Here is a 24,805-nt window from a genome sequence, read left to right on the forward strand (position 1 = left end):
CTTCCTGTGCAGGGTTCCTCAATACCCGTGGTCCCACATCTGAGGATTCAGTCAACCACAGATCATGTAGTACATAATTATTGAGAAAAAATCTGCGTATAAGTGGACCCGCACAGTTCACACCTGTGTTGTTCAAGGGTCACCGTATACTTGTTCTAGCTGTTTCAGAATATTCCTGGATGCAGTTTCTAACTTCTACAAAACCTAATTTTCTGAGTTACGACAAGTCTAGGGAAGCAGTGTGGTTTCACTAGTAGTTGGAAAGGGTGGTTCTCTTAAAGTACAGGTGGGAGCACCCTTAGTTAAATGAGGATATGAGGATACGTTGTTAAGCAAATGGAAGTCCTGCAGGTCAGGGTGTTGCTAGTAATTTTCCCATGTGCACACTCTCCCAGAAACCAAGCAACCTTTTAATAGAAAGCAGTCTTTATGCAAATGAAGGAACTAAAAATAAAGTGGAAAGTCACTAAACTTTCCCCACAAACTTCACACCACTTTTCAGAGACCTCATGAGGGGCAGGCACTTTTCCTTGCTGTTCTTCCTGCTTCCTTTTGCCCCCACCTGGCCTTTTTTTAAAATTTATTTATTTATTTATTTTTGGCTGCGTTGGGTCTTGGTTGTCCCGCACAGGCTTTCTCTAGTTGTGGCGATAGGGGACTACCCTTCGTTGCGGTGCGCAGGCTTCTCATTGCGGTGGTGGAGCACGGGTTCCAGGTGCGTGGGCTCAGTAGTTGTGGCTCGCGGGCTCTAGAGCACAGGCTCAGTAGTTGTGGCACACGGGCTTAGTTGCTCCACGGCATGTGGGATCTTCCCCAACCAGGGCTCGAACCCGTGTCCCCTGCATTGGCAGGCGGATTCTTAACCACTGTGCCACCAGGGAAATACCCCCCTCCCCTTTTTTAAAACATATTTAAACTGCATCTTTTTGCAGTGATTTTAAAAAGCCTGACGAGCAGGCTAATTTTTTCCCTCTGTAGAGTTTGGTAGAAATGTACCATGTAAGACATGAAATTAAAATGTTGACGTAAATGAAGTGTCAGTGAATTTGTTTACATGTGAATTCTCTGTGAGAATTAAGTTGTAATCTCTAATGTTTAAAAGCTGTCAGACAAAAAGCATTATAAACTTTCTCTGTTTAAAAAAAAAAAAGTCAATGAAAATAAAACTAATTAGTAAAACTTTAAGAACAATCATTGTTGATTGAAATGTAGGCCATCACCTTGTAATATTCACACTACCAGAGCATTCATGAAAAGCAGTATAATAATAATGAAGAGCACAACACACACGATTGTGGATCAGCTGTTTCTTTTCCTTGTCCAAAGGGAGCCACACGTGGCAAGAAATTCATTTCCACATACCGTAATTTGCTTAAGTGAGATTTTTGTGAGATTGAAACATGACATATTTCTATTCTGCCCTTTTTAACCTATAAATATTATACCTGCTGGCTGTGGAAAACAAAAAAAAAACATAATTCCATACCTAAATTTCATAAGTTTAAAATGTTGCTGTCTTTCTGTGAGATCTGAACACTGAAGGGAATTTTAAACATTTAAAATGAAGTAGTGTGGACTTCCAAGCATGAAATATTTAAACTCATCATATATTTAATACAATAAGTGTAAGTCCCACGTTGGTTACTAAAATGTTGCCATTTACAACAGCATGACTGAGCTGGACAAAGAAATAAGCACCTTGAGAAGTGGCCTGAAAGCAGTAGAGATGGTGAGTATGTTTCCTGTTCTAATTCCCGGTCCCTTCACTCTCTCTGGTGCTGGTGATGGCGTCCAGCGGAGGAGTTGCTGGTTGCCTTGGCATGCTCATATGCTCAGGATAAACATTTATTGTTTAAAAAAAAGAAAAAAAAATGCAACAACGAAGAAGCAAAGGCAGGCTGTGTTTAGCCTGGCAATGCAGTGGCAGGCAGCAGGATGTCATGGGGGCATCACGGGAGCAGGAACTGGGAAATTGGACCCAGAGTTCCACCACTTTCCTACCTGTGAGGCAGGACTCATGAAAGTGGATTGGCTAGAGAGTCTTCAAGGTCTTCTCAGTGTTTCTGTTCTCTTTATAAATGACGTTTATTCTCAGAGCAATGGAACTTCTCTGTTGTCTTTGAGTCAGTCGCTTGGGGAGTAGTTTTTGAGCACGTTGGGGGTACAGTCCATTCTCCAGGCGAGGGGATCACGATGACTCAGAATCCTTACCCTCCAGGTGTTACAGTGGCCAGGAGCAGTCAGTCCAGTTCACCTCCTAAGTGATGACAAAGGTGCCTTGAGGAGGATCGGGGATTTAGGTTAGCCCGAGGCTTTGGGAATGGCTGGCGTGTGTGAGAGGAAGCTTCTCCTCTGGACGAGATGAACTTTGAGCTGTGGCTTAGAAGGAGGGTAGGGTGAACTTAGGTGCAGAGGAGGGAGGCTGTCCCAGCTATACGAGATGACCTGGGCCCGGGCTCCATGGAAGGAAAGCAGGTCAGGGTGCCGGAGGCAGAGGAGCCGGTGGAACTAACGCAGACTGTGAGGGCGCAGTGCCCCGTGGGTACTGCACGAGGGCTGCTGACAGGACGGGGGCGGGTCAGGGGGAGAAGCCTCGCTCGGGAGAGCAGAACTCTGGCCTGGCACTTGGTGAAGGAGGCTGGTCTGCAGGCAGGTCGGGAAGGTGCCCCACAGATCATTTATTAGTAACGCCAGGAGGACCCTCCTCCTTTTTTTAAAATAAATTTATCTATTTTTTATTTTGTTTGCATTGGGTCTTCGTTGCCACTTGCCGGCTTTCTCTAGTTGAGGTGCGCAGGCTTCTCAGTGCGGTGGCTTATCTTGTTGCGGAGCATGGGCTCTAAGCGCGCGGGCTTCGGTAGTTGTGGCACCCGGGCTTCAGTGGTTGCGGCACGCGGGCTTCAGTAGTTGTGGCTCGTGGGCTTAGTTGCTCCACAGCATGTGGGATCTTCCCGGACCAGGGCTCAAACCCATGACCCCTGCATTGGCAGGAGGATTCTTAACCACTGCGCCTCCAGGGAGGTCCCACCTCCTCCTTCTTATAATCGTAAAACTGTGCCATAGAAAGTAGTTGACTTCATTAAAGAAGTAGCTCTAATAAAAATTAGAGTCACAGTGTCTAACCTTTTCTATTTTTAATAAATTAAGGAGCATGTAAGGTTTTCTTTTTTTCCTTATTTTGGGGGAGGGGGTAGGGGTGGGTCGCTGTTTAAAAAGAGCAAGAGATATTCTTTTTTCCAGCCCCCGTGTGCTGAGAGACTGTGAGTGCGCATGGAGGACGGTCCTCGGCTTTCAGAGGCCAAACTGGATAAGGGCAGTTTGGGACGAGGCTTGTGTTACAGCCTTCACTCTGAGGCCATTGCCTCCCAGTGGAAAGCTTTCTTGAGACTAGCATGGCAGTGACTGACAGTCCTAAAGCCTGACAATGGAGGCTCTGACCCCTGCATCTGAGCTAGTTCAGAGCAAGGCATGAGAGAGGGGTCCCAAGGAAGTTATGTGTTTGGGGGGTTTATTAAAGGTTGTGTTGCTGAAATCTCTCCAGCCCCTGGGTCACGTACAACGTAACACACTCTTCACAGGAAAGGGGCTACAGAGGCCTCCCCCTCCCTCTGGCAGCTTAAATGTTAAGAGGAAGGAAATATTGGGAGGCAGACTTGAATCCATCCAAACATTCGTGTGTCCCAGTTGTGCTTTGCACAAATCGATTACATTGCTTGAAGGTATTAAAGACAGAATTCTTATGGAATTATACATTCATGAAACACTTTAAAATTGCTTTCACATCTCTGTACCTCACACACATACATACACTCCCTTTCCAGGTCAGAGAACTAGGATTGTGGCAATTTCTTTTAATCAGAGCAAGTCTCATGATTTATAAGAGTTTCCACTTCTTTTCTTTCATTTGATTCCCATGATGATGTGTATATTACCCTCCTATATTTATTTATATATATATATATATATATATTTTTATTTATTTATTTATTTATTTATTTATTTTTAAACATCTTTATTGGAGTATAATTGCTTTACAATGGTGTGTTAGTTTCTGTTTTATAAAAAAGTGAATCAGTTATACATATACATATGTTCCCATATCTCTTCCCTCTTGCGTCTCCCTCCCTCCCACTCTCCCTATCCCACCCCTCTAGGTGGTCACAAAGCACTGAGCTGATCTCCCTGTGCTATGCGGCAGCTTCCCACTAGCTATCTATTTTACGTTGGGTAGTGTATATATGTCCATGCCACTCTCTCACTTTGTCACAGCTTACCCTTCCCCATCCCCATATCCTCAAGTCCATTCTCTAGTAAGTCTGTGTCTTTATTCCTGTCTTGCCCCTAGGTCCTTCATGACCTTTTTATTTTTTTCCCCTTAGATTCCATATCTATGTGTTAGCATACAGTAATTGTTTTTCTCTTTCTGACTTACTTCACTCTGTGTGACAGACTCTAGGTCCATCCACCTCACTACAAATAACTCAATTTCGTTTCTTTTTATGGCGAGTAATATTCCATTGTATATATGTGCCACATCTTCTTTATCCATTCATCTGTCGATGGACACTTAGGTTGCTTCCATGTCCTGTCTATTGTAAATAGAGCTTCAGTGAACATTTTGGTACATGACTCTTTTTGAATTATGGTTTTCTCAGGGTATACGCCCAGTAGTGGGATTGCTGGGTCGTATGGTAGTTCTATTTTTAGTTTTTTAAGGAACCTCCATACTGTTCTCCATAGTGGCTGTATCAATTTACATTCCCACCAACAGTGCAAGAGGGTTCCCTTTTCTCCACACCCTCTCCAGCATTTATTGTTTGTAGATTTTTTGATGATGGCCATTCTGACTGGTGTGAGATGATATCTCATTGTAGTTTTGATTTGCCTTTCACTAATGATTAGTGATGTTGAGCATTCTTTCATGTGTTTCCTGACAATCTGTACATCTTCTTTGGAGAAATGTCTATTTAGGTCTTCTGCCCATTTTTGGATTGGGTTGTTTGTTTTTTTGTTATTGAGCTGCATGAGCTGCTTGTAAATTTTGGAGATTAATCCTTTGTCAGTTGCTTCATTTGCAAATATTTTTCCCATTCTGAGGGTTGTCTTTTGGTCTTGTTTATGGTTTCCTTTGCTGTGCAAAAGCTTTTAAGTTTCATTAGGTCCCATTTGTTTATTTTTGATTTTATTTCCATTTCTCTAGGAGGTGGGTCAAAAAGGATCTTGCTGTGATTTATGTCATACAGTGTTCTGCCTATGTTTTCCTCTAAGAGTTTGATAGTGTCTGGACTTACATTTAGGTCTTTAATCCATTTTGAGTTTATTTTTGTGTATGGTGTTAGGGAGTGTTCTAATTTCATACTTTTACATGTACCTGTCCAGTTTTCCCAGCACCACTTATTGAAGAGGCTGTCTTTTCTCAACTGTATATTCTTGCCTCCTTTATCAAAGATAAGGTGACCATATGTGTGTGGGTTTATCCCTGGGCTTTCTATCCTGTTCCATTGATCTATATTTCTGATTTGTGCCAGTGCCATACTGTCTTCATTACTGTATCTTTGTAGTATAGTCTGAAGTCAGGGTGCCTGATTCCTCCAGCTCCGTTTTTTTCCTCAAGATTGCTTTGGCTATTCGGGGTCTTTTGCGTTTCCATACAAATTGTGAAATTTTTTGTTCTAGTTCTGTGAAAAATGCCAGTGGTAGTTTGATAGGGATTGCACTGAATCTGTAGATTGCTTTGGGTAGTAGAGTCATTTTCACAATGTTGATTCTTCCAATCCAAGAACATGGTATATCTTTCCATCTATTTGTATCATCTTTAATTTCTTTCATCAGTGTCTTATAATTTTCTGCATACAGGTCTTTTGTCTCCTTAGGCAGGTTTATTCCTAGATATTTTATTTTTTGTTGCAATGGTAAATGGGAGTGTTTTCTTAATTTCACTTTCAGATTTTTCATCATTAGTGTATAGGAATGCTAGAGATTTCTGTGCATTAATTTTATATCCCGCTACTCTACCAAATTCATTGATTAGCTCTAGTAGTTTTCTGGTGGCATCTTTAGGATTCTCTATGTATAGTATCATGTCATCTGCAAACAGTGACAGCTTTACTTCTTCTTTTCCCATTTGGATTCCTTTTATCTCTTTTTCTTCTCTGATTGCTGTGGCTAAAACTTCCAAAACAATGTTGAATAATAGTGGTGAGAGTGGGCAACCTTGTCTTGTTCCTGATCTTAGTGGAAATGGTTTCAGTTTTTCACCACTGAGGACGATGTTGGCTGTGGGTTTGTCATATATGGCCTTTATTATGTTGAGGAAAGTTCCCTCTATGCCTACTTTCTGCAGAGTTTTTATCATAAATGGGTGTTGAATTTTGTCGAAAGCTTTCTCTGAATCGATGATCATATGGTTTTTATTCTTCAATTTGTTAGTATGCTGTATCACACTGATTGTTTTGCATATATTGAAGAATCCTTGCATTCCTGGGATAAACCCCACTTGATCATGGTGTTTGATCCTTTTACTGTGCTGTTGGATTCTGTTTGCTAGTATTTTGTTGAGGATTTTTGTATCTATGTTCATCAGTGATATTGGCCTGTAGTTTTTTTTTTTTGTGGCATCTTTGTCTGGTTTTGGTATCAGGGTGATGGTGGCCTCATAGAATGAGTTTGGGAGTGTTCCTCCCTCTGCTATATTTTTGAAGAGTTTGAGAAGGATAGTTGTTAGCTCGTCTCTAAGTGTTTGATAGAATTCACCTGTGAAGCCATCTGGTCCTGGGCTTTTGTTTGTTGCAAGATTTTTAATCCCAGTTGCAGTTTCAGTGCTTGTGATTGGTCTGTTCATATTTTCTATTTCTTCCTGGTTCAGTCTCAGAAGGCTGTGCTTTTCTAAGAATTTGCCCATTTCTTCCAGGTTGTCCATTTTATTGGCATATACTTGCTTGTAGTAATCTCTCATGATCCTTTGTATTTCTGCAGTGTCAGTTGTTACTTCTCCTTTTTCATTTCTAATTCTATTGATTAGAGTCTTCTCCTTTTTTTTCTTGATGAGTCTGGCTAATGGTTTATCAATTTTGTTTATCTTCTCAAAGAACCAGCTTTTAGTTTTATTGATCTTTGGTATCGTTTCCTTCATTTCTTTTTCATTTATTTCTGATCTGATCTTTATGATTTCTTTCCTTCTGCTAACTTTGGGGGTTTTTTTGTTCTTCCTTCTCTAATTGCTTTAGGTGTAAGGTTAGGTTGTTTGAGACGTTTCTTGTTTCTTAAGGTAGAATTGTATGGCTATAAACTTCCCTCTTAGAACTGCTTTTGCTGTGTCCCATAGGTTTTGGGTCGTCGTGTTTTCATTGTCATTTGTTTCTAGGTATTTTTTGATTTCCTCTTTGATTTCTTCAGTGATCTCTTGGTTATTAAGTAGTGTATTGTTTAGCCTCCATGTGCTTGTATTTTTTACAGATTTTTTCCTGTAATCGATACCTAGTCTCATAGTGTTGTGGTCAGAATAGATACTTGATACGATTTCAATTTTCTTAAATTTACCAAGGCTTGATTTGTGACCCAAGATATGATCTATCCTGGAGAATGTTCCATGAGCACTTGAGGAGAATGTGTATTCTGTTGTTTTTGGATGGAATGTCCTATAAATATCAATTAAGTCCATCTTCTTTAATGTATCATTTAAAGCTTGTGTTTCCTTATTTATTTTCATTTTGGATGATCTGTCCATTGGTGAAAGTGGGGTGTTAAAGTCCCCTACTATGATTGTGTTGCTGTCGATTTCCCCTTTTATGTCTGTTAGTATTTGCCTTAGGTATTGAGGTGCTCCTATGTTGGGTGCATAAAGATTTACAATTGTTATATCTTCTTCTTGGATTGATCCCTTGATCATTATGTAGTGTCCTTCTTTGTCTCTTGTAATAGTCTTTATTTTAAAGTCTATTTTGTCTGATATGAGAATTACTACTCCAGCTTTCTTTTGATTTCCATTTGCACGGAGTATCTTTTTCCATCCCCTCACTTTCAGTCTGTATGTGTCCCTAGGTCTGAAGTGGGTCTCTTGTAGACAGCATATATACAGGTATTATTTTTGTATCCATTCAGCCAGTCTATGTCTTTTGGTTGGAACATTTAATCCATTTACATTTAAGGTAATTATCGATATGTATGTTCCTATTCCCATTTTCTTAAATGTTTTGGGTTTGTTATTGTAGGTCTTTTCCTTCTGTTGTGTTTCCTGCCTAGAGAATTTCCTTTAGCATTTGTTGTAAAGCTGGTTTGGTGGTGCTGAATTCTCTTAGCTATTGCTTGTCTTAAAGGTTTTAATTTCTCCTTCAAATCTGAATGAGATGAGATCCTTGCTGGGTAGAGTAATCTTGGTTGTAGGTTTTTCTCCTTCATCACTTTAAATATGTCCTGCCACTCCCTTCTGGCTTGCAGAGTTTCTGCTGAAAGATCAGCTGTTAAACTTATGGGGATTCCCTTATGTGTTATTTGTTGTTTTTCCCCTGCTGCTTTTATTATTTTTTCTTTGTATTTAATTTTTGATAGTTTAATATGTGTCTTGGCATGTTTCTCCTTGGATAATCTTGTATGGGATTCTCTGTGCTTCCTGGGTTTGATTAACTATTTCCTTTCCCATATTAGGGAAGTTTTCAACTATAATCTCTTCAAATATTTTCTCAGACCCTTTCTTTTTCTCTTCTTCTTCTGGGACCCCTATAATCCAAATGTTGTTGCATTTAATGTTGTCCCAGAGGTCTCTGAGGCTGTCCTCAGTTCTTTTCATTCTTTTTTCTTTATTCTGCTCTGCAGCAGTTATTTCCACTATTTTATCTTCCAGCCCAGTTATCTGTTCTTCTGCCTCAGTTATTCTGCTATTCACCCCTTGTAGAGAATTTTTAATTCCATTTATTGTGTTGTTCATCATTGTTTGTTTGCTCTTTAGTTCTTCTAAGTCCTTGTTAAACGTTTCTTGTATTTACTCTATTTCCAAGATTTTGGATCATCCTTACTATCATTATTCTGAATTCTTTTTCAGGTATTGCCTATTTCCTCTTCATTTGTTAGGTCTGGTGGGTTTTTACCTTGCGCCTTCATCTGCTGCGTGTTTTTCTTCTCATTTTGCTTAGCTTACTGTGTTTGGGGTCTCCTTTTCACAGGCTGCAGGTTCATAGTTCCCGTTGTTTTTGGTGTCTTCCCCCAGTGGTTAAGGTTGGTTCAGTGGGTTGTGTAGGCTTCCTGGTGGAGGGCACTAGTGCCTGTGTTCTGGTGGATGAGGCTGGATCTTTTCTCTCTGGTGGGCACGTCCACATCTGGTAGTGTGTTTTGGGGTGTCTGGCCTTATTATGATTTTAGGCAGCCTCTCTGCTAATGGATGGGGCTGTGTTCCTGTCTTGCTAGTTGTTTGGCATAGGTTGTCCAGCACTGTAGCTTGCTGGTCGTTGAGTGAAGCTGGGTCTTGGCATTGAGATCGAGATCTCTGGGAGATTTTTTTTTTTTTTTAATTAATTAATTAATTAATTATTTTATTTTTGGCTGCACTGGGTCTTCGTTTCTGTGCAAGGGCTTCCTCCAGCTTTGGCGTGCGGGGGCCACTCTTCATCGCGGTGCGCTGGTCTCTCAGTGTCGTGGCCTCTCTCGTTGCGGAGCACAAGCTTCAGACGCGCAGGCTCCAGATGCGCAGGCTCAGTAGTTGTGGCTCACGGGCCCAGTCGCTTCGCGGCATGTGGGATCCTCCCAGACCAGGGCTCAAACCCGCGTCCCCTGCACTGGCAGGCAGACTCCCAACCACTGCGCCACCAGGGAAGCCCTCTGGGAGATTTTTGCTGTTTGATATTACGTGGAGCTGGGAGGTCTCTGTGGACCAGTGTTCTGAAGTTGGCTCTCCCACCTCAGAGGCACAGCTGTGACACCTGGCTGGAGCACCAAGAGCCTTTCATCCACATGGCTCAGAATAAAAGGGAGAAAGTAGAAAGAGAGAAAGAGAGAAAGAAAAAGAAAGGAAGAAAGGAATAAGGAAGGAAGGAAAGAGAGAAAGAGAGGAAGGAGGGAAGAAAGAAAGGAAGGAAGGAGGGAAGGAAGGAAGGAGATAAACTAAAATTTAAAAAAGTAATAAAATAAAAAATAATTATTAAGAAATAAATTTTTTAAAGTTAAAAAAAAAAACGGATGGACAGAACCCTAAGACAAATGGTAAAAGCAAAGCTATACAGACAAAATCACACACAGAAGCATACACATACACACTCACAAAAAGAGAAAAAGGTGGAAAAAAAATATATCTTTTGCTCGCAAGGCCCACCTCTTCAATTTGGGATGATTCGTTGTCTATTCAGGTATTCCACAGATGCAGGGTACATTAAGTTGATTGTGGAGATTTAATCCGCTGCTCCTGAGGCTGCTGGGAGAAATTTTCCTTTCTCTTCTTTGTTTGCACAGCTCCTGGGTTCAGCTTTGGATTTGGACCCGCCTCTGCGTGTAGGTCACCTGAGGGCGTCTGTTCTTTGCTCAGAAAGGACGGGGTTAAAGGAGCAGCTGATTTGGGGGCTCTGACTCACTCAGGCCGGGGAGAGGGAGGGGTACAGATGCGGGGCGAGCCTCCGGCGGCAGAGGCCCACGTGACGTTGCACCAGCCTGAGGCGCACCGTGTGTTCTCCTGGGGAAGTTGTCCCTGGATCGCGGGACCCTGGCAGTGGCAGGCTGCACAGTCTCCCGGGAGGGGAGGTGTGGACAGTGACCTGTGCTCGCACACAGGCTTCTTGGTGGTGGCAGCAGCAGCCTTAGCGTCTCATGCCCATCTCTGGGGTCCGCGCTGATAGCCGTGGCTCGCGCCCGTGTCTGGAGCTCCTTTAAGCGGCGCTCTTAATCCCCTCTCCTCGCGCACCCCGAAACAAAGAGGGAAGAAAAAGTCTCTTGCCTCTTTGGCAGCTCCAGACTTTTTCCCGGACTCCCTCCCGGCTAGCTGTGGTGCGCTAACCCCTTCAGGCTGTGTTCACGCCGCCAACCCCAGTCCTCTCCCTGGGATCCGACCGAAGCCGAAGCCTCAGCTCCCAGCCCCCGCCCACCCCGGCGGGTGAGCAGACAAGCCTCTCGGGCTGGTGAGTGCTGCTCGGCACCAATCCTCTGTGCAGGAATCTCTCCACTTTGCCCTGCGCACCCCTGTGGCTGCGCTTTCCTCCGTGGCTCTGAAGCTTCGGCCCCCCGTCTCTGCCCGTGACGGGGCTTCCTAGTGTGTGGAAACCTTTCCTCCTTCACAGCTCCCTCCCAGAGGTGCAGGTCCCGTCCCTATTCTTTTGTCTGTTTTTTCTTTTTTCTTTTGCCCTACCCAGGTATGTGGGGAGTTTCTTGCCTTTTGGGAGGTCTGAGGTCTTCTGCCAGCGTTCAGTAGGTGTTCTGTAGGAGCTGTTCCACGTGTAGATGTATTTCTGATGTATTTGTGGGGAGGAAGGTGATCTCTGCGTCTTACTCTTCAGCCATCTTGAAGCTCCCTTCCCTCCTTTTATGAGTGAAGAAACTAAGGCCCAGGCTACTTGCCATGGATAAGTACCAAATCAGTGGTAGAACTGAATCAGAACCCCTAGCCTGTGACCTCTACCGCCCTGCTTGTTAGAATCTCTGCCAAAGCAGGTATGGAAGAAAATAGAGATCCAGATTAGGTCAGTAGGTACACAGAATAGTTGTCACTGAGACCCTGGAGTCAGGCAGATGTGAGTTCAAATTTTGGTTCTATCACTTATCAGCTACTTGACTTTGAGCAAAGAATTTAATCCCTCTGAACCTCAATTTATGTGTCTGTACAATTGGGATAATAATGCCTCACTCATAGAGGCTTTGTGGGATGAAATAAGAAAATGCATCTGGCAATGGTTGAAATTATTACTGAAATTGATTTGAATAATCTGTGTTCATCACCATGGTAATGGAGAATATGGATGATTAATGAGACACTAATACTCCTACCTGTCTGCTCACAACATCCAAATGGTATGGATGAGAAGAAAAATGGCGTTATGGTGCCAAACGCTGCAGTTGAAATTCTTCTGACCTAGATATCACAGTTTAGGAAATAAGTAGACTTGGCAGAGATGGAGAGAAGGAAAAAATCAAAAGTACCAGAGATCTGAGCACAGAATATCAACAATCAAATTCTCTTGCTTTCAGTCACACACCTTTTGAATCCAATTTGCTCTCCATTATTTGTTTAACTTCTCTTAATTTTATCCAAATGCTAATCACCTTACATTCTAAAGCCAGTATACAAAATCACACCAATAAAGTACTCAGATGACTGGTTAAATTGCATTTTGCAACTGTGTGTGGGCACATGGGCTTGGCTCTGGCAGGGTTGGTGGAAGGGCAGGGGGAACTGGACTATCATAAAATGTTTCACACTAATTTTGATGGGTTTGCCATTCTGACTTATTAAATTTGAGGCATAAGGAAAATGAGACAAAGGGGTGTCTGTGTTTGAAGCCTACATTGACATTATCCATTTCCTGTGTTTAAGGAGCTGGAATATCAGAAGTCTCAGCCCTCACGGCCTGGAGATAAGTTTGTGTCTGTTGTCAGCCAGTTCATCACGGTAGCCAGCTTCAGCTTCTCTGACGTTGAAGATCTTCTAGCAGAAGCTAAAGACCTGGTAAATTTCCCCTTGCTCACTGAATGTTGCTTGACAGAGCTGGTACTTTCAGATGTTACAAGTATACTTTCATTTCTAGGGCTGTGATCAGTTGAAACACATGCTCTCTAACTGGCCTTTAGGTTAGTAAGACCTTGAAGTATCTGAATGGTGTAAAACAAGTAAATACTTTGACAGTTTTAAATACTTCGATAGTTTTTCTCTTGATTGTTATTGGATCAAAGTAATTATCTCTGGGAGACAGAAAAGAGTAGATTATGAAAAACCAAGGGCAGGATGAAATGTGAGATCAAGGTATGACTGAGGCCTTGTGCTTCAGAAACTTGTAAGGTGCTCACCTGAGATAGAGACTTAGGAGGGCAGGATATTCCCTCTTTAAATCTCTAGAAGAACTTACTAAATGATAGGCACTTTAATTCAGAGGCATATTTTTAATAAGACTTTTTTTAAAAATGAATTTTGCTATTACAAAATCTTGTTTTCCTGTAAGGGAAGAGTTTTCATTGGCAAATAACGAACAAACACCTTAAAATCCCCCTGCCCCATCTCTCTGTGTCTCTCTCTGGTTATTTCCTCTTCCAAAATTCATACACATTCATATACATGTGCACATTCTCTTATCCCCTTCTCATTGTTAACAAATGTCATTAAGCTGCTATCCACCCTACTGAGTTCCTCCACACTGTCCATCTCTCAGTTGTGACAACACTCTTTTGCTTTAACTTGAATCTTTCCTTTGAAACTTGAGTAATGAATCTCATTTCTCTGTGGTCCCCTGTTCAGTTGTAGATATGGATGATTGTATATGTAAGTGTACACACATACTCAAAGTTCAGAAGTGGACTGTGTTAAGGTACACTAGCTAATCTCAACATGAAACCCCACCTCCAATGTTATTAAATAAATGGAAGACAAGATATGTTTGAATGACCGCTGGTAGAGGTCCAGCCCCTGGTACCCCTGATTGAAATCAGTGAACTGATGTCAGCAGCCTCCCCTGTGATGGCCGCCACCTCAATCCAGGCAATACAGTACCTACTTCATCACGGGCTCAAACATTTTTCTAAGAATCAACTGAATAGTTAATTTTTGATTTATACACACTCTACTTTTTTTTTTTTTTTTTTTTCAATTTTAGTGTGGGAACTTTAGTCTGGGACTAGTTTTGTTCAGATTTCTAAGACTAAAATATACATGACTTCATCATCACTAGAATTCCTAGATAAAAAGATCATTCAGGATGGCTTTGAAGTGCCTGAACTTGAATGTTTTAGAAACTCAATTGTAGGCTAGCTGTTGCTGTTTTGTTCATACCAGAACTTTTAGAAATTAGCTTATAAAACCATGGAGCAACTGAAGCGCTGCATGTGGTGTATGAAGAATGTCGTATTTTTCCCTAAAGAGCTTAGTTTCTAATAAAATATTTCCAAATAAGTAAAAGATGGAGAACACCTCGATGAAGAGAAAAATGGTAAAAAAGCATTATTATAAATTTAAAGATATGAAATATATATGTAAAACAATTGAAAATTGTCTTATTTAAGAATAAATGTTGAAAATATTTCCTTTACAGAGATGGGATTACCAAAATGTCAGGAAAACTTAACAATGTACTAAAGACAAGTAGTGCAAGAAAGATAAAAGCAATTAGACCATGAAGTATTTATGCCGTCCTCCCCAACCTAAGAGTTTAAAACTGTGAAGAAAACGAAAGACCTGGAAATTTTGAAGTAGTTGATTAGGCATAGGGAGTAAGAATTTGTTTGACCTTGAAGTTAGAAACACCGTCCGCTGTAGCTTAGACGTAAGAGCATTAGATCCTTACAGAAGGAGATATAGTTCTAAAAAAACAACTTGACTGGCATTGAACAGTATTTGGATGGTCATAATAATGCTAAGACACTTGAAAGCATACTATCTCGAGTTGTGAAGATAACAACCAGAAGAACTAAAAACAGAAATGTTAAACTAAAAAGACTGGCTGTGCTATTTTGTTACCCTATATATTTTTTAATTTAATTTTTAAAAATTCGCCCTTAATATTTTGCATTTTATCTGTTTTTAAAAGATTTGGCTTGAAAGGGGTTCTAAAACAAAGGATTTAGAATAAAATTGTATTCTCAGTTATGAATTTTGGGTTGCCTTAATGATTCCATAATCAGTGAGTGTTTGCTAATCGAGGCCCAGGAAGTACAGTAATACCAATATTATTTATGATTAGTAAAAGCAGCTAAGAAACACTGTATCCTATTTGCTTTTGATACTAACCACATGGCACCAATAAATGATACTAAACTACTTCAAAGAAAAGTTAAAAGTACAAGTTTCCTTACCCCTGCTGAGTTTGCTCTTAGTTTTATGTCCTGAGTGCTCTGCCCTGTGATATTCTGCTTTCTTGTTTTTACCACTGTTTAGTTAATAAAGAGTCATAGGATGTAATCATAGATGTTAAGCTAAAATGAGGTGGACAAGGATAAATGGTTTCACAAGTCGTGGAGTATTACATTTTTTCCTTTAGAAGCGATTGATAGACATGTTCAGCGGCCAAAGATAAATCCAGCGAGTTATATTTGACTCAATTTGACCTTTAGCCCCTTGAGAGAGATTGATATTTATGTGATCATGGCGTTCTCTTGGAAGACTGAACTTCTTAAAACCTTCTTTTTTCCAGTTTACTAAAGCAGTGAAACACTTTGGGGAAGAGGCTGGCAAAATACAGCCAGATGAGTTCTTTGGCATTTTTGATCAGTTTCTTCAGGCTGTGTCAGAAGCCAAACAAGAGAATGAAAACATGAGAAAGAAGAAGGAGGAAGAAGAGCGCCGAGCTCGAATGGAGGCTCAGGTAAGTGGGTGGCCAGTTCCACCCCCGGAAAGTTCTGCTGCTGCATCTCCTTGGTTTTTAGGAAGCGCTCTGCCATGCTGGCAAGAAGGAGGGCATCAAAGTCCTCTCTAGAAGGCTGCTGGGAGTTTCAATCGGTAGAAAGTTTCTCTTGGGCAATGTGGCAGTCTATATCCAAAGCCTAAAAAAATATATCCCCTTCCTTTGATCTGGAGTTCCACTTCTTAGAAATCATTCTAAAGAAATAATCATACATGCGCACAAAGAGAGCAGCAGTCTTTATGATAAGCCCTAACCTGGAACAACCTAAACGTTTACCAACTGGGCATTAGTTCTAAATGATGTAATAGCTACATAGTGGACTGTTTATGCAGTCCTTAAAAGTCATGTCTTTAAAGAATATTTAATGATATGAGAAAGCTTAGATAATAATGGTTATCTCTTGATAAACAAAAGGGGAAAAATTATCCTTAATTCTTTAAGGATATCTAAATTTTCTATAATGTGTGTGTATTATTTGGCTCTTAATAATAGTAACTTTTGCATAGCAGGTTCCAGTCATCCACAGTAGATACAGGCTTAGCCTTTGATGTCAGGAACGTGGCCTAATGAGCATTTTGCTTTAGTGTCTCTATATCATCAAAGAAACCAATATTTGGGGTCTATTTAATAGTGATAACTTTCTTATTCCATCATAGAAATATGAGTAGCCTTAATTGCTCTCTTTTTAACTAGAATATCATGGGGTTTACCCAGATTCTAGACGGCAAGAGTCTAATCACAAAGCGGTGGTCATTTTTTTCATTGTTCCTTGCTTCTCTGATGAGCCCTCATGTCCCAGTCATGCTCTCTCGTGACATCCAAGGGGGCTGGCAGCTGTCAACAAACGTGGCTCAGTGTGACTGACGCACCATCATGTTCCACAGAATTCATCTCCACTCAATACAAAATACAATATTATTTTGACACTTCTCTAAGAGGTCACTTTCCATTTGCAGCTCAAGGAACAACGTGAAAGGGAACGGAAAATGAGGAAAGCGAAAGAGAACAGTGAAGAAGGCGGAGAGTTTGATGACCTGGTTTCCGCTTTGCGGTCAGGAGAAGTGTTTGACAAAGACCTTTCTAAACTGAAACGGAATCGCAAGCGCATTACCAACCAGATGACGGACAGCAGCCGGGAGAGACCGGTCACAAAACTTAATTTCTAATTTCCCTTGAATACTTTTTTAGAAAGCTCATTAGCGGCCCTTTGAAGTGACTAGAACTTTTCATTACACTGCCTTGCAATCCAAACAGTGGCAATTTCTCCTTTCATCTGTGAGTGAATGCGTGAATGTGTGTGTATGTAAAGGTATGTGTGTGTATATATGAAGAAATGTATATAGAAATCTGAGCGTTGTCTGGAGACCTATATGTTTGGTTAAAAAAAAAAAAATCTATGTTTATGTATGTGCTCAGAACCCATTTGTGTATGCATTCATATTGAGTGTGGCTCATCTTCTTCCCCTGAACACCATGACTGTTCAGAAGCACAATAGTATCTCCTCAAAGAGATACAGAGACATTCCCTAGAGTAAAAAGAAAAACAAAAGAAAAAAAATAAAGCTTGAGAAATATTTTATGGTTTCCAAGCTTGATATACTTTGAAATTATTTTCACTGGTGAAACTGGCGTTGGAAAAAAATATATAGATTTAAAATGGTTTTTGATAGTTGACAGTATGATGCCGGCGCATCGCATCAGTAGTTGATAGGACCAGCTTAGAATTTCTGACATTGGTGTGGGGATGCAGTCTGTAAATGTTTATTGAGAACATCTGGCACAATCTGAATTATGTAAAATGTCAATCAGAGTTCTTTTATACGTTTAAAACTTGGACATCAATTTTTTTCCCCCCTAATTTCATCGAGTTCTCTGCCAAGCACTCTTGATGATTTCTTTACATTGCTTTTGGAAAGAACACTATCTAAATGCAATCCATGCTCTTGTTAAAGAACAAAATTACCATAATGTGCTTGTTTTCCTAACAATATAGACCTATAAACTTTAAAAATAAAATTTCCCACCCAAGACCTACAAGGAGGAATTCTCTGAAGGGATAAAAATTATTTTTAAAAAAATTTTATGGGGTGCATTTTTTTTTTTTTGGTATTTTCTGTTTTGTAGGACAAGCTGCATCTTCTGTAAATATAGGTCTGGACTAAAGGACATTTAGTGAATGCACAAAATGTCAACACCACCAACAGAGATGCCAAGAGCTATTTATCTCTAAGTATGTTTGATGTGGTTTGCTGTTTATATGTTGTCATTTTAAATTGTGTGTCAGTAACGCTACCTGTAAAATTTCAGTCCAAAAGATAAAGCTCTCAGGGAGAAATGAATAAAAACAATGAACATTAGAAAATAAAATATAGATGCTTACCATTAACCTACCAACTCTTAATATCCTTAAATTATATGATATATAAAGAGGACTGTTACTTTTTTTTTTTTGCTTTGCTTTATTTATTAGTAGTTGGGGAGGGGAGCTAAGGTTCTCTGTTTTCTTTCCATCGATCCTGTTGTGGTTGGGTTTCCTGTGGAGAGAGTAGTTTGTCCTATTGCACTAGAACGTTATTTACTCACTAAATTGAGTTTTTCAGTCAATTAACAAATATTTATTGAAACACCTACTATGTGCCAGGCATAGTAGGGCTACAGTGGTAAGCAAGACAGAGCCCCTGCCCCCAAGGAGCTTATGCTTTAATGGGGACAGTTAAGGGGCAAACAGAATACCGATGCGTGCGCTGTACAGGAATCGTGCTATTTAAAAATAATTTGTATAAACTATAATGCCTAGCGCAGATGGCAAGGTCTCTGCGCTACATGAAAGCTGTGAAATAGTGCTCTAAGAGTTGGCAAGAGCCATGGTTTTACGTTTCTTCCCCCCCTCACTGCAAACTTAGCAACTTTCTACACATTATATGGATGACTCTAGCAAATAAAACAGTCACAAATACACAGCAGACGTCGCGCTCCCCCAGCTCCTATGTACCAAGGTCTGCAAGTACACCACATTAAAGGTGCAGACGAGACTTTGCTCAAAAAAGCTTGGCGGTGAGGAGGAGTGGGATGTGCTAGTGGGTTTGTCTATTCCTTAACTAAAGTGCCTCTATATATATTCCTTTCTATTTAGAGCAGGGGAAATTTGATCTGGCTCAAGTTTGGAACTGTCTTTTGAAAATGGCTTTGTTTTACAGTTTAAGGAATGGACAAGTGGAGGGAGAGTCACATAAAGGAGCAAGTTTGTGTAGCATGTTCCTCTCGCCCTTTTTCATCATCCTCATTTTGATATGGCCATCCTGGTAGGCCTTCTTTGCCATTTCCATTTTTCGTTTCTTTCCCCGAAAGCTGTGTGCAGGTAATTCCATGTGCCATTGTTGAAAAAAAAAAACCCTACTTTTTAGATTGGTGCTGGTGTAAGTAGCCACTTTTTCCTCTCTTGGATGTGTATTTTAAAAGTTTTTTGTTTGTTTGTTTGTTTTAAATTAATGCCAAAAAGAAAAAGCATTATAATTTGTAAACTTAATTGTATGTCTTGTATCTTATTAGCTTAGTAGTTGGAACCACTTAGTCTTTAGGCGCGAGACTGTTGTTATAGTACCAAGAAAAAATGTTGTGTTATGAGACTGTAAATTTTTTTTAAATAGCAACATGCAATAAAGAGATGAATTCATTAGGTGTTATGTATATGCTTTCTATGAGTTATTAAAACAGCATTATCAAACCTCTTTGCACTTTCCACCATTAAATTGAAATATTGCAAGTTGTTTACTAAATCAGAAATGATACATTTTTTAAACCTGTACGTACTGGGCCTAGAGAAGTATAGTTTTCTGCTATGGCAGTGTTCAGCATGTCCACAGACTACCATATACTACCTCCTTCTGTAACATGTTTTTGTTATAACTCTGTATGCATTGAACAGTTTCATGGTGGAGCTACTGGTGAAATTATTCAACTGGGGATATAGAAAAGAATCTCTAATCTCTACAATCAAAATCTGTTTCATTTTGAAGCATTTCCTTTTAAAAAAATTAATTTATGATATAGGTCAATATGGGAAGCATCACCATATGGAAGAAGGAGTGCATATTCTGTTCTCTGAAAATTGGGACTCTCAGCCCCACATCACTTCAGTTTCCTGGCCATCCTCTACCCAATTCGAAGTCAAGCTGAAAACAAATTATCCTAGTGGTTGCTTGAGAATCCAAGCACTTCTGATCTTGAGAGTGGACTCATAATGTTCTTACAATTGCTAACCATCTTGTTTTTTTCTATCTAGTCCCTGGATACTACATAGTATCCAAAGGCTACTTTGTTCTTTTACACTGGCATCCAGACGGGAGAGATCCTGCTGCATGGTCAGCAAATTTTATATTCCTCCCTACAAACATGGGGACCTACATACAGAACCATCTAGACCCTCAGCAGCCCTTGGTGTATTGATAGAAACAGGGTAAAACCTGAAACTTGCAGATCATTATGCTTATTTGTACATCTTCACTTTTCCCCAGAAAATCATCACTGGGCAAAATGTGCTTCTGTCAGGCAGTAAAGCTGTTCAAACCCTCCAGGATTCTGCCCCTTTCCTACGCTTAACACGGGTTTGTCAGGCAAAAGGATAATCTTTAATAAACTAGTTTGGACACAATTCTTTAAAAGGTCAAGCTCTGAAAGGGGGAATTTTCTGTGACTTTTTTTTAAACAACAAACACCACCTGTTTCCTAATCATATAGAAAACCTAACTTAAGACATCGCCCCCCCACGGTTTGGAGGAGCTTCAAGATGGCGGAAGAGTAAGACGTGGAGATCACCTTCCTCCCCACAAATACATCAGAAATACATCTACATGTGGAACGACTCCTACAGAACACCTACTGAACGCTGGCAGAAGACCTGAGACACCCCAAAAGGCAAGAAACTCCCCACGTACCTGGGTAGGGCAAAAGTAAAAAGAAAAAACAGAGACGAAAGAATAGGGACGGGACCTGCACCTCTGGGAGGGAGCTATGAAGGAGGAAAGGTTTCCACAAACTAGAAGCCCCTTCACGGGTGGAGACTGCGGGTGGCGGAGGGGGGAGCTTCGGAGCCATGGAGGGGAGTGCAGCAACAGGGGTGCAGAGGGCAAAGAGGAGAGATTCCCGCACAGAGGCTCGGCGCTGAGCAGCACTCACCAGCCTGAGAGGCTTGTCTGCTCACCCGCCGTGGCGGGCGGGGCTGGGAGCTGAGGCTCGGGCTTCGGTCGGATCGCAGGGAGAGGACTGGGGTTGGTGGCGTGGACACTGCCTGAAGGGGGCTAGTGCACCACAGCTAGCCAGGAGGGAGTCGGGGAAAAAGTCTGGAGCTGCCGAAGAGGCAAGAGACTTTTTCATGCCTCTTTGTTTCGGGGTGTGCAAGGAGAGGGATTAAGAGCACCGCCTAAACGAGCTCCAGAGACGGGCGCGAGCTGCGGCTATCAGCGCAGACCCCAGAGACGGGCGCAAGACGCTAGGGCTGCTGCTGCCGCCACCAAGAAGCCTGTGTGCAAGCACAGGTCACTATCCACACCTCCCCTCCTGGGAGCCTGTGCAGCCTGCCACTGCCAGGGTCCCGTGATCCAGGGACAACTTCCCTGGGAGAACACACGGCACGCCTCAGGCTGTTGCAACGTCATGCCAGCCTCTGCCACCGCAGGCTCACCCCACATTCTGTACCCCTCCCTCCCCCCGGCCTGAGTGAGCCAGAGCCCCCAAATCAGCTGCTCCTTTAACCCCGTCCTGTCTGAGCGAAGAAAAGACGCCCTCAGGCAACCTACACGCAGAGGCGGGTCCAAATCCAAAGCTGAACCCCGGGAGCTCTGCGAACAAAGAAGAGAAAGGGAAATCTCTTCCAGCAGCTTCAGGAGCAGCAGATTAAATCCCCACAATCAACTTGATGTACCCTGCATCTGTGGAATACTTGAATAGACAACAAATCATCCCTAAATTGAGGCAGTGGACTTTGGGATCAAAGATATATATATATTTTTTCCTTTTTCTCTTTTTGTGAGTGTGTATGTGTATGCTTCCGTGTATGATTTTGTCTGTATAGCTTTGCTTTTACCATTTGTCCTAGGGTTCTGTCAGTTTTTTTGCTTTTTGTTTTTTAGTATAGTTTTTATCGCTTGTTATCATTGGTGGATTTCTTTTTTTGTTTGGTTGCTCTCTTCTTTCTTTTTTTTTATTACTTTAAAAAAATTTTTTATTTTTAATAATTACTTTTTATTTTAATAACTGTATTCTATTATTTTTTCTTTCTTTTTTTCCTCCCTTTTATTCTGAGCCATGTGGATGACAGGGTCTTGGTGCTCCAGCTGGGCGTCAGGCCTGTGCCTCTGAGGTGGGAGAGTCGAGTTCAGGACATTGGTCCACCAGAGACCTCCCAGCTCCACGCAACATCAGACAGCAAAAATCTCCCAGAGATCTCCATCTCAATGCCAAGACCCAGCTCCACTCAACGACCAGCAAGCTACAGTGCTGGACACCCTATGCCAAACAACTAGCAAGACAGGAACACAACCCCACCCATTAGCAGAGAGGCTGCCTAAAATCATAATAAGTTTACAGACATCCCAAAACACACCACTGGACTCGGCCCTGCCCACCAGAGAGAAAAGATCCAGCCTTATCCACCAGAACACAGGCACTAGTCCCCTCCACCAGGAAGCCTACACAACCCACTGAACCAACCTTAACCACTGGGGGAAGACACCAAAAACAACGGGAACTATGAACCTGCAGCCTGCGAAAAGGAGAGCCCAAACACAGTAAGTTAAGCAAAATGAGAAGACAGAGAAACATGCAGCAGATGAAGGAGCAAGGTAAAAACCCACCAGACCTAACAAATGAAGAGGAAATAGGCAGTCTACCTGAAAAAGAATTCAGAATAATGATAGTAAAGATGATCCAAAATCTTGGAACTAGAAAGGAGAAAATACAAGAAACGTTTAACAAGGACCTAGAAGAACTAAAGAGCAAACAAACAATGATGAACAACACAATAAATGAAATTTAAAATTCTCTAGAAGGGATCAATAGCAGAATAACTTATGCAGAAGAACGGATAAGTGACCTGGAAGATAAAATAGTGGAAATAACTACAGCAGAGCAGAATAAAGAAAAAGGAATGAAAAGAATTGAGGACAGTCTCAGAGACCTCTGGGAAAACATTAAACACACCAACATTCAAATTATAGGGGTCCCAGAAGAAGAGAAAAAGAAAGGGACTGAGAAAATATTTGAAGAGATTATAGTTGAAAACTTCCCTAATATGGGAAAGGAGATAGTTAATCAAGCCCAGGAAGCACAGAGAGCCCCATACAGGATAAATCCAAGAACACACATGCCAAGCCACATATTAATCAAACTATCAAAAATTAAATACAAAGAAAAAATATTAAAAGCAGCAAGGGAAAAACAACAAATAACATACAAGGGAAGCCCCATAAGGTTAAGAGCTGATCTTTCAGCAGAAACTCTGCAAGCCAAAAGGGAGTGGCAGGACATATTTACAGTGAAGAAAGGGAAACACCTACAACCAAGATTACCCAGCAAGGATCTCATTCAGATTCCACAGAGAAATTAAAACCTTTACAGAGAAGCAAATGCTAAGAGAATTCAGCACCACCAAACCAGCTTTACAACAAATGCTAAAGGAACTTCTCCAGGCAGGATACACAAGAGAAGGAAAAGACCTACAATAACAAACCCAAAACAATTAAGAAAATGGTAATAGGAATATACATATCGATAATTACCGTAAAGGTAAATGGTTTAAATGCTCCAACCAAAAGACATGGACTGGCTGAATGGATACAAAAACAAGACCCATATATATGCAGTCTACAAGAGGCCCACTTCAGACCTAGGGACACATACAGACTGAAAGTGAGGGGATGGAAAAAGATATTCCATGCAAATGGAAGTCAAAAGAAAGCTGGAGTAGCAATTTTCATATCAAACAAAATAGACTTTAAAACAAAGACTATTACAAGAAACAAAGAAGGACACTACAAAATGATCAAGGGATCAATCCAAGAAGAAGATATAACAATTGTAAATATTTATGCACCCAACATAGGAGCACCTCAATACATAAGGTAAATGTTAACTGCCATAGAAGGGGAAATCGACAGTAACACAATCATAGTAGGGGACTTCAACACCCCACTTTCACCAGTGGAAAGATCATCCAAAATGAAAATAAATAAGGAAACACAAGCTTTAAATGATACATTAAACAAGATGGACTTAATTGATATTTATAGGACATTCCATCCCAAAACAACAGAATACACTTTCTTCTCAAGTGCTCATGGAATATTCTCCAGAATAGATCACATCTAGGGTCACAAATCAAGCCTTGGTAAATTTCAGAAAATTGAAATCGTATCAAGTATCTTTTCTGACCACAACGCTATGAGACTAGATATCAATTACAGAAAAACATCTGTAAAAAATACAAACACATGGAGGCTAAACAATACACTACTTAATAAGCAAGAGATCACTGAAGAAATCAAAAAATACGTAGGAACAAATGACAATGAAAACACGGTGACCCAAAACTAAGGGATGTAGCAAAAGCAGTTCTAAGAAGGAAGTTTATAGCAATACAGTCCTACCTTAAGAAACAAGAAACATCTCAAATAAACAACCTAAACTTACACCTAAAGCAATTAGAGAAAGAAGAACCAAAAAACCCCAAAGTTAGCAGAAGGAAAGAAATCATAAAGATCAGATCAGAAATAAATGAAAGAGAAATGAAGGAAACGATACCAAAGATCAATAAAACTAAAAGCTGGTTCTTTGAGATGATAAACAAAATTGATACACCATTAGCCAGACTCATCAAAAAAAAAAGGGAGAAGACTAATCAATAGAATTAGAAATGAAAAAGGAGAAGTAACAACTGGCACTGCAGAAATACAAAGGATCATGAGAGATTACTACAAGCAACTATATGCCAACAAAATAGACAACCTGGAACAAATGCACAAATTCTTAGAAAAGCACAACCTTCTGAGACTGAACCAGAAAGAAATAGAAAATATAAACAGACCAATCACAAGCACTGAAATTGAAACTGTGATTAAAAATCTTCCAACAAACAAAAGCCCAGGACAAGATGGTTTCACAGGCGAATTCTACCAAACATTTAGAGAAGAGCTAACACCTATCCTTCTCTAACTCTTCCAAAATATAGCAGAGGGAGGAACACTCCCAAACTCATTCTACAAGGCCACCATCACCCTGATACCAAAACCAGA

The 24,805-nt window shown here is 40.8% G+C and overlaps 1 protein-coding gene across 4 annotated transcripts in view; it reads left to right on the forward strand.

The window, feature by feature from the left end:
- Positions 1 to 19,191, forward strand: part of DAAM1 (dishevelled associated activator of morphogenesis 1) — a 174,110-nt gene extending 154,919 nt beyond the window's left edge. For 3 of the 4 annotated variants that reach the window (XM_059914323.1, XM_059914322.1, XM_059914324.1), the window contains 4 exons: positions 1,669 to 1,729; positions 12,506 to 12,637; positions 15,309 to 15,479; positions 16,475 to 19,191. In XM_059914323.1, coding sequence (XP_059770306.1) covers positions 1,669 to 1,729; positions 12,506 to 12,637; positions 15,309 to 15,479; positions 16,475 to 16,684 — 574 coding nt within the window. In that variant the 3' untranslated portion in view covers positions 16,685 to 19,191. Of the gene's footprint in view, positions 1 to 1,668; positions 1,730 to 12,505; positions 12,638 to 15,308; positions 15,480 to 16,474 lie in introns of those variants that run through there. The other variant, XR_009500928.1, reaches the window with a different exon arrangement.
- The last annotated feature ends 5,614 nt before the right edge of the window (positions 19,192 to 24,805 follow it).

Source organism: Balaenoptera ricei, chromosome 2 (genome assembly GCF_028023285.1).
Source record: "Balaenoptera ricei isolate mBalRic1 chromosome 2, mBalRic1.hap2, whole genome shotgun sequence".
Classification (NCBI taxonomy): domain Eukaryota; kingdom Metazoa; phylum Chordata; class Mammalia; order Artiodactyla; family Balaenopteridae; genus Balaenoptera; species Balaenoptera ricei.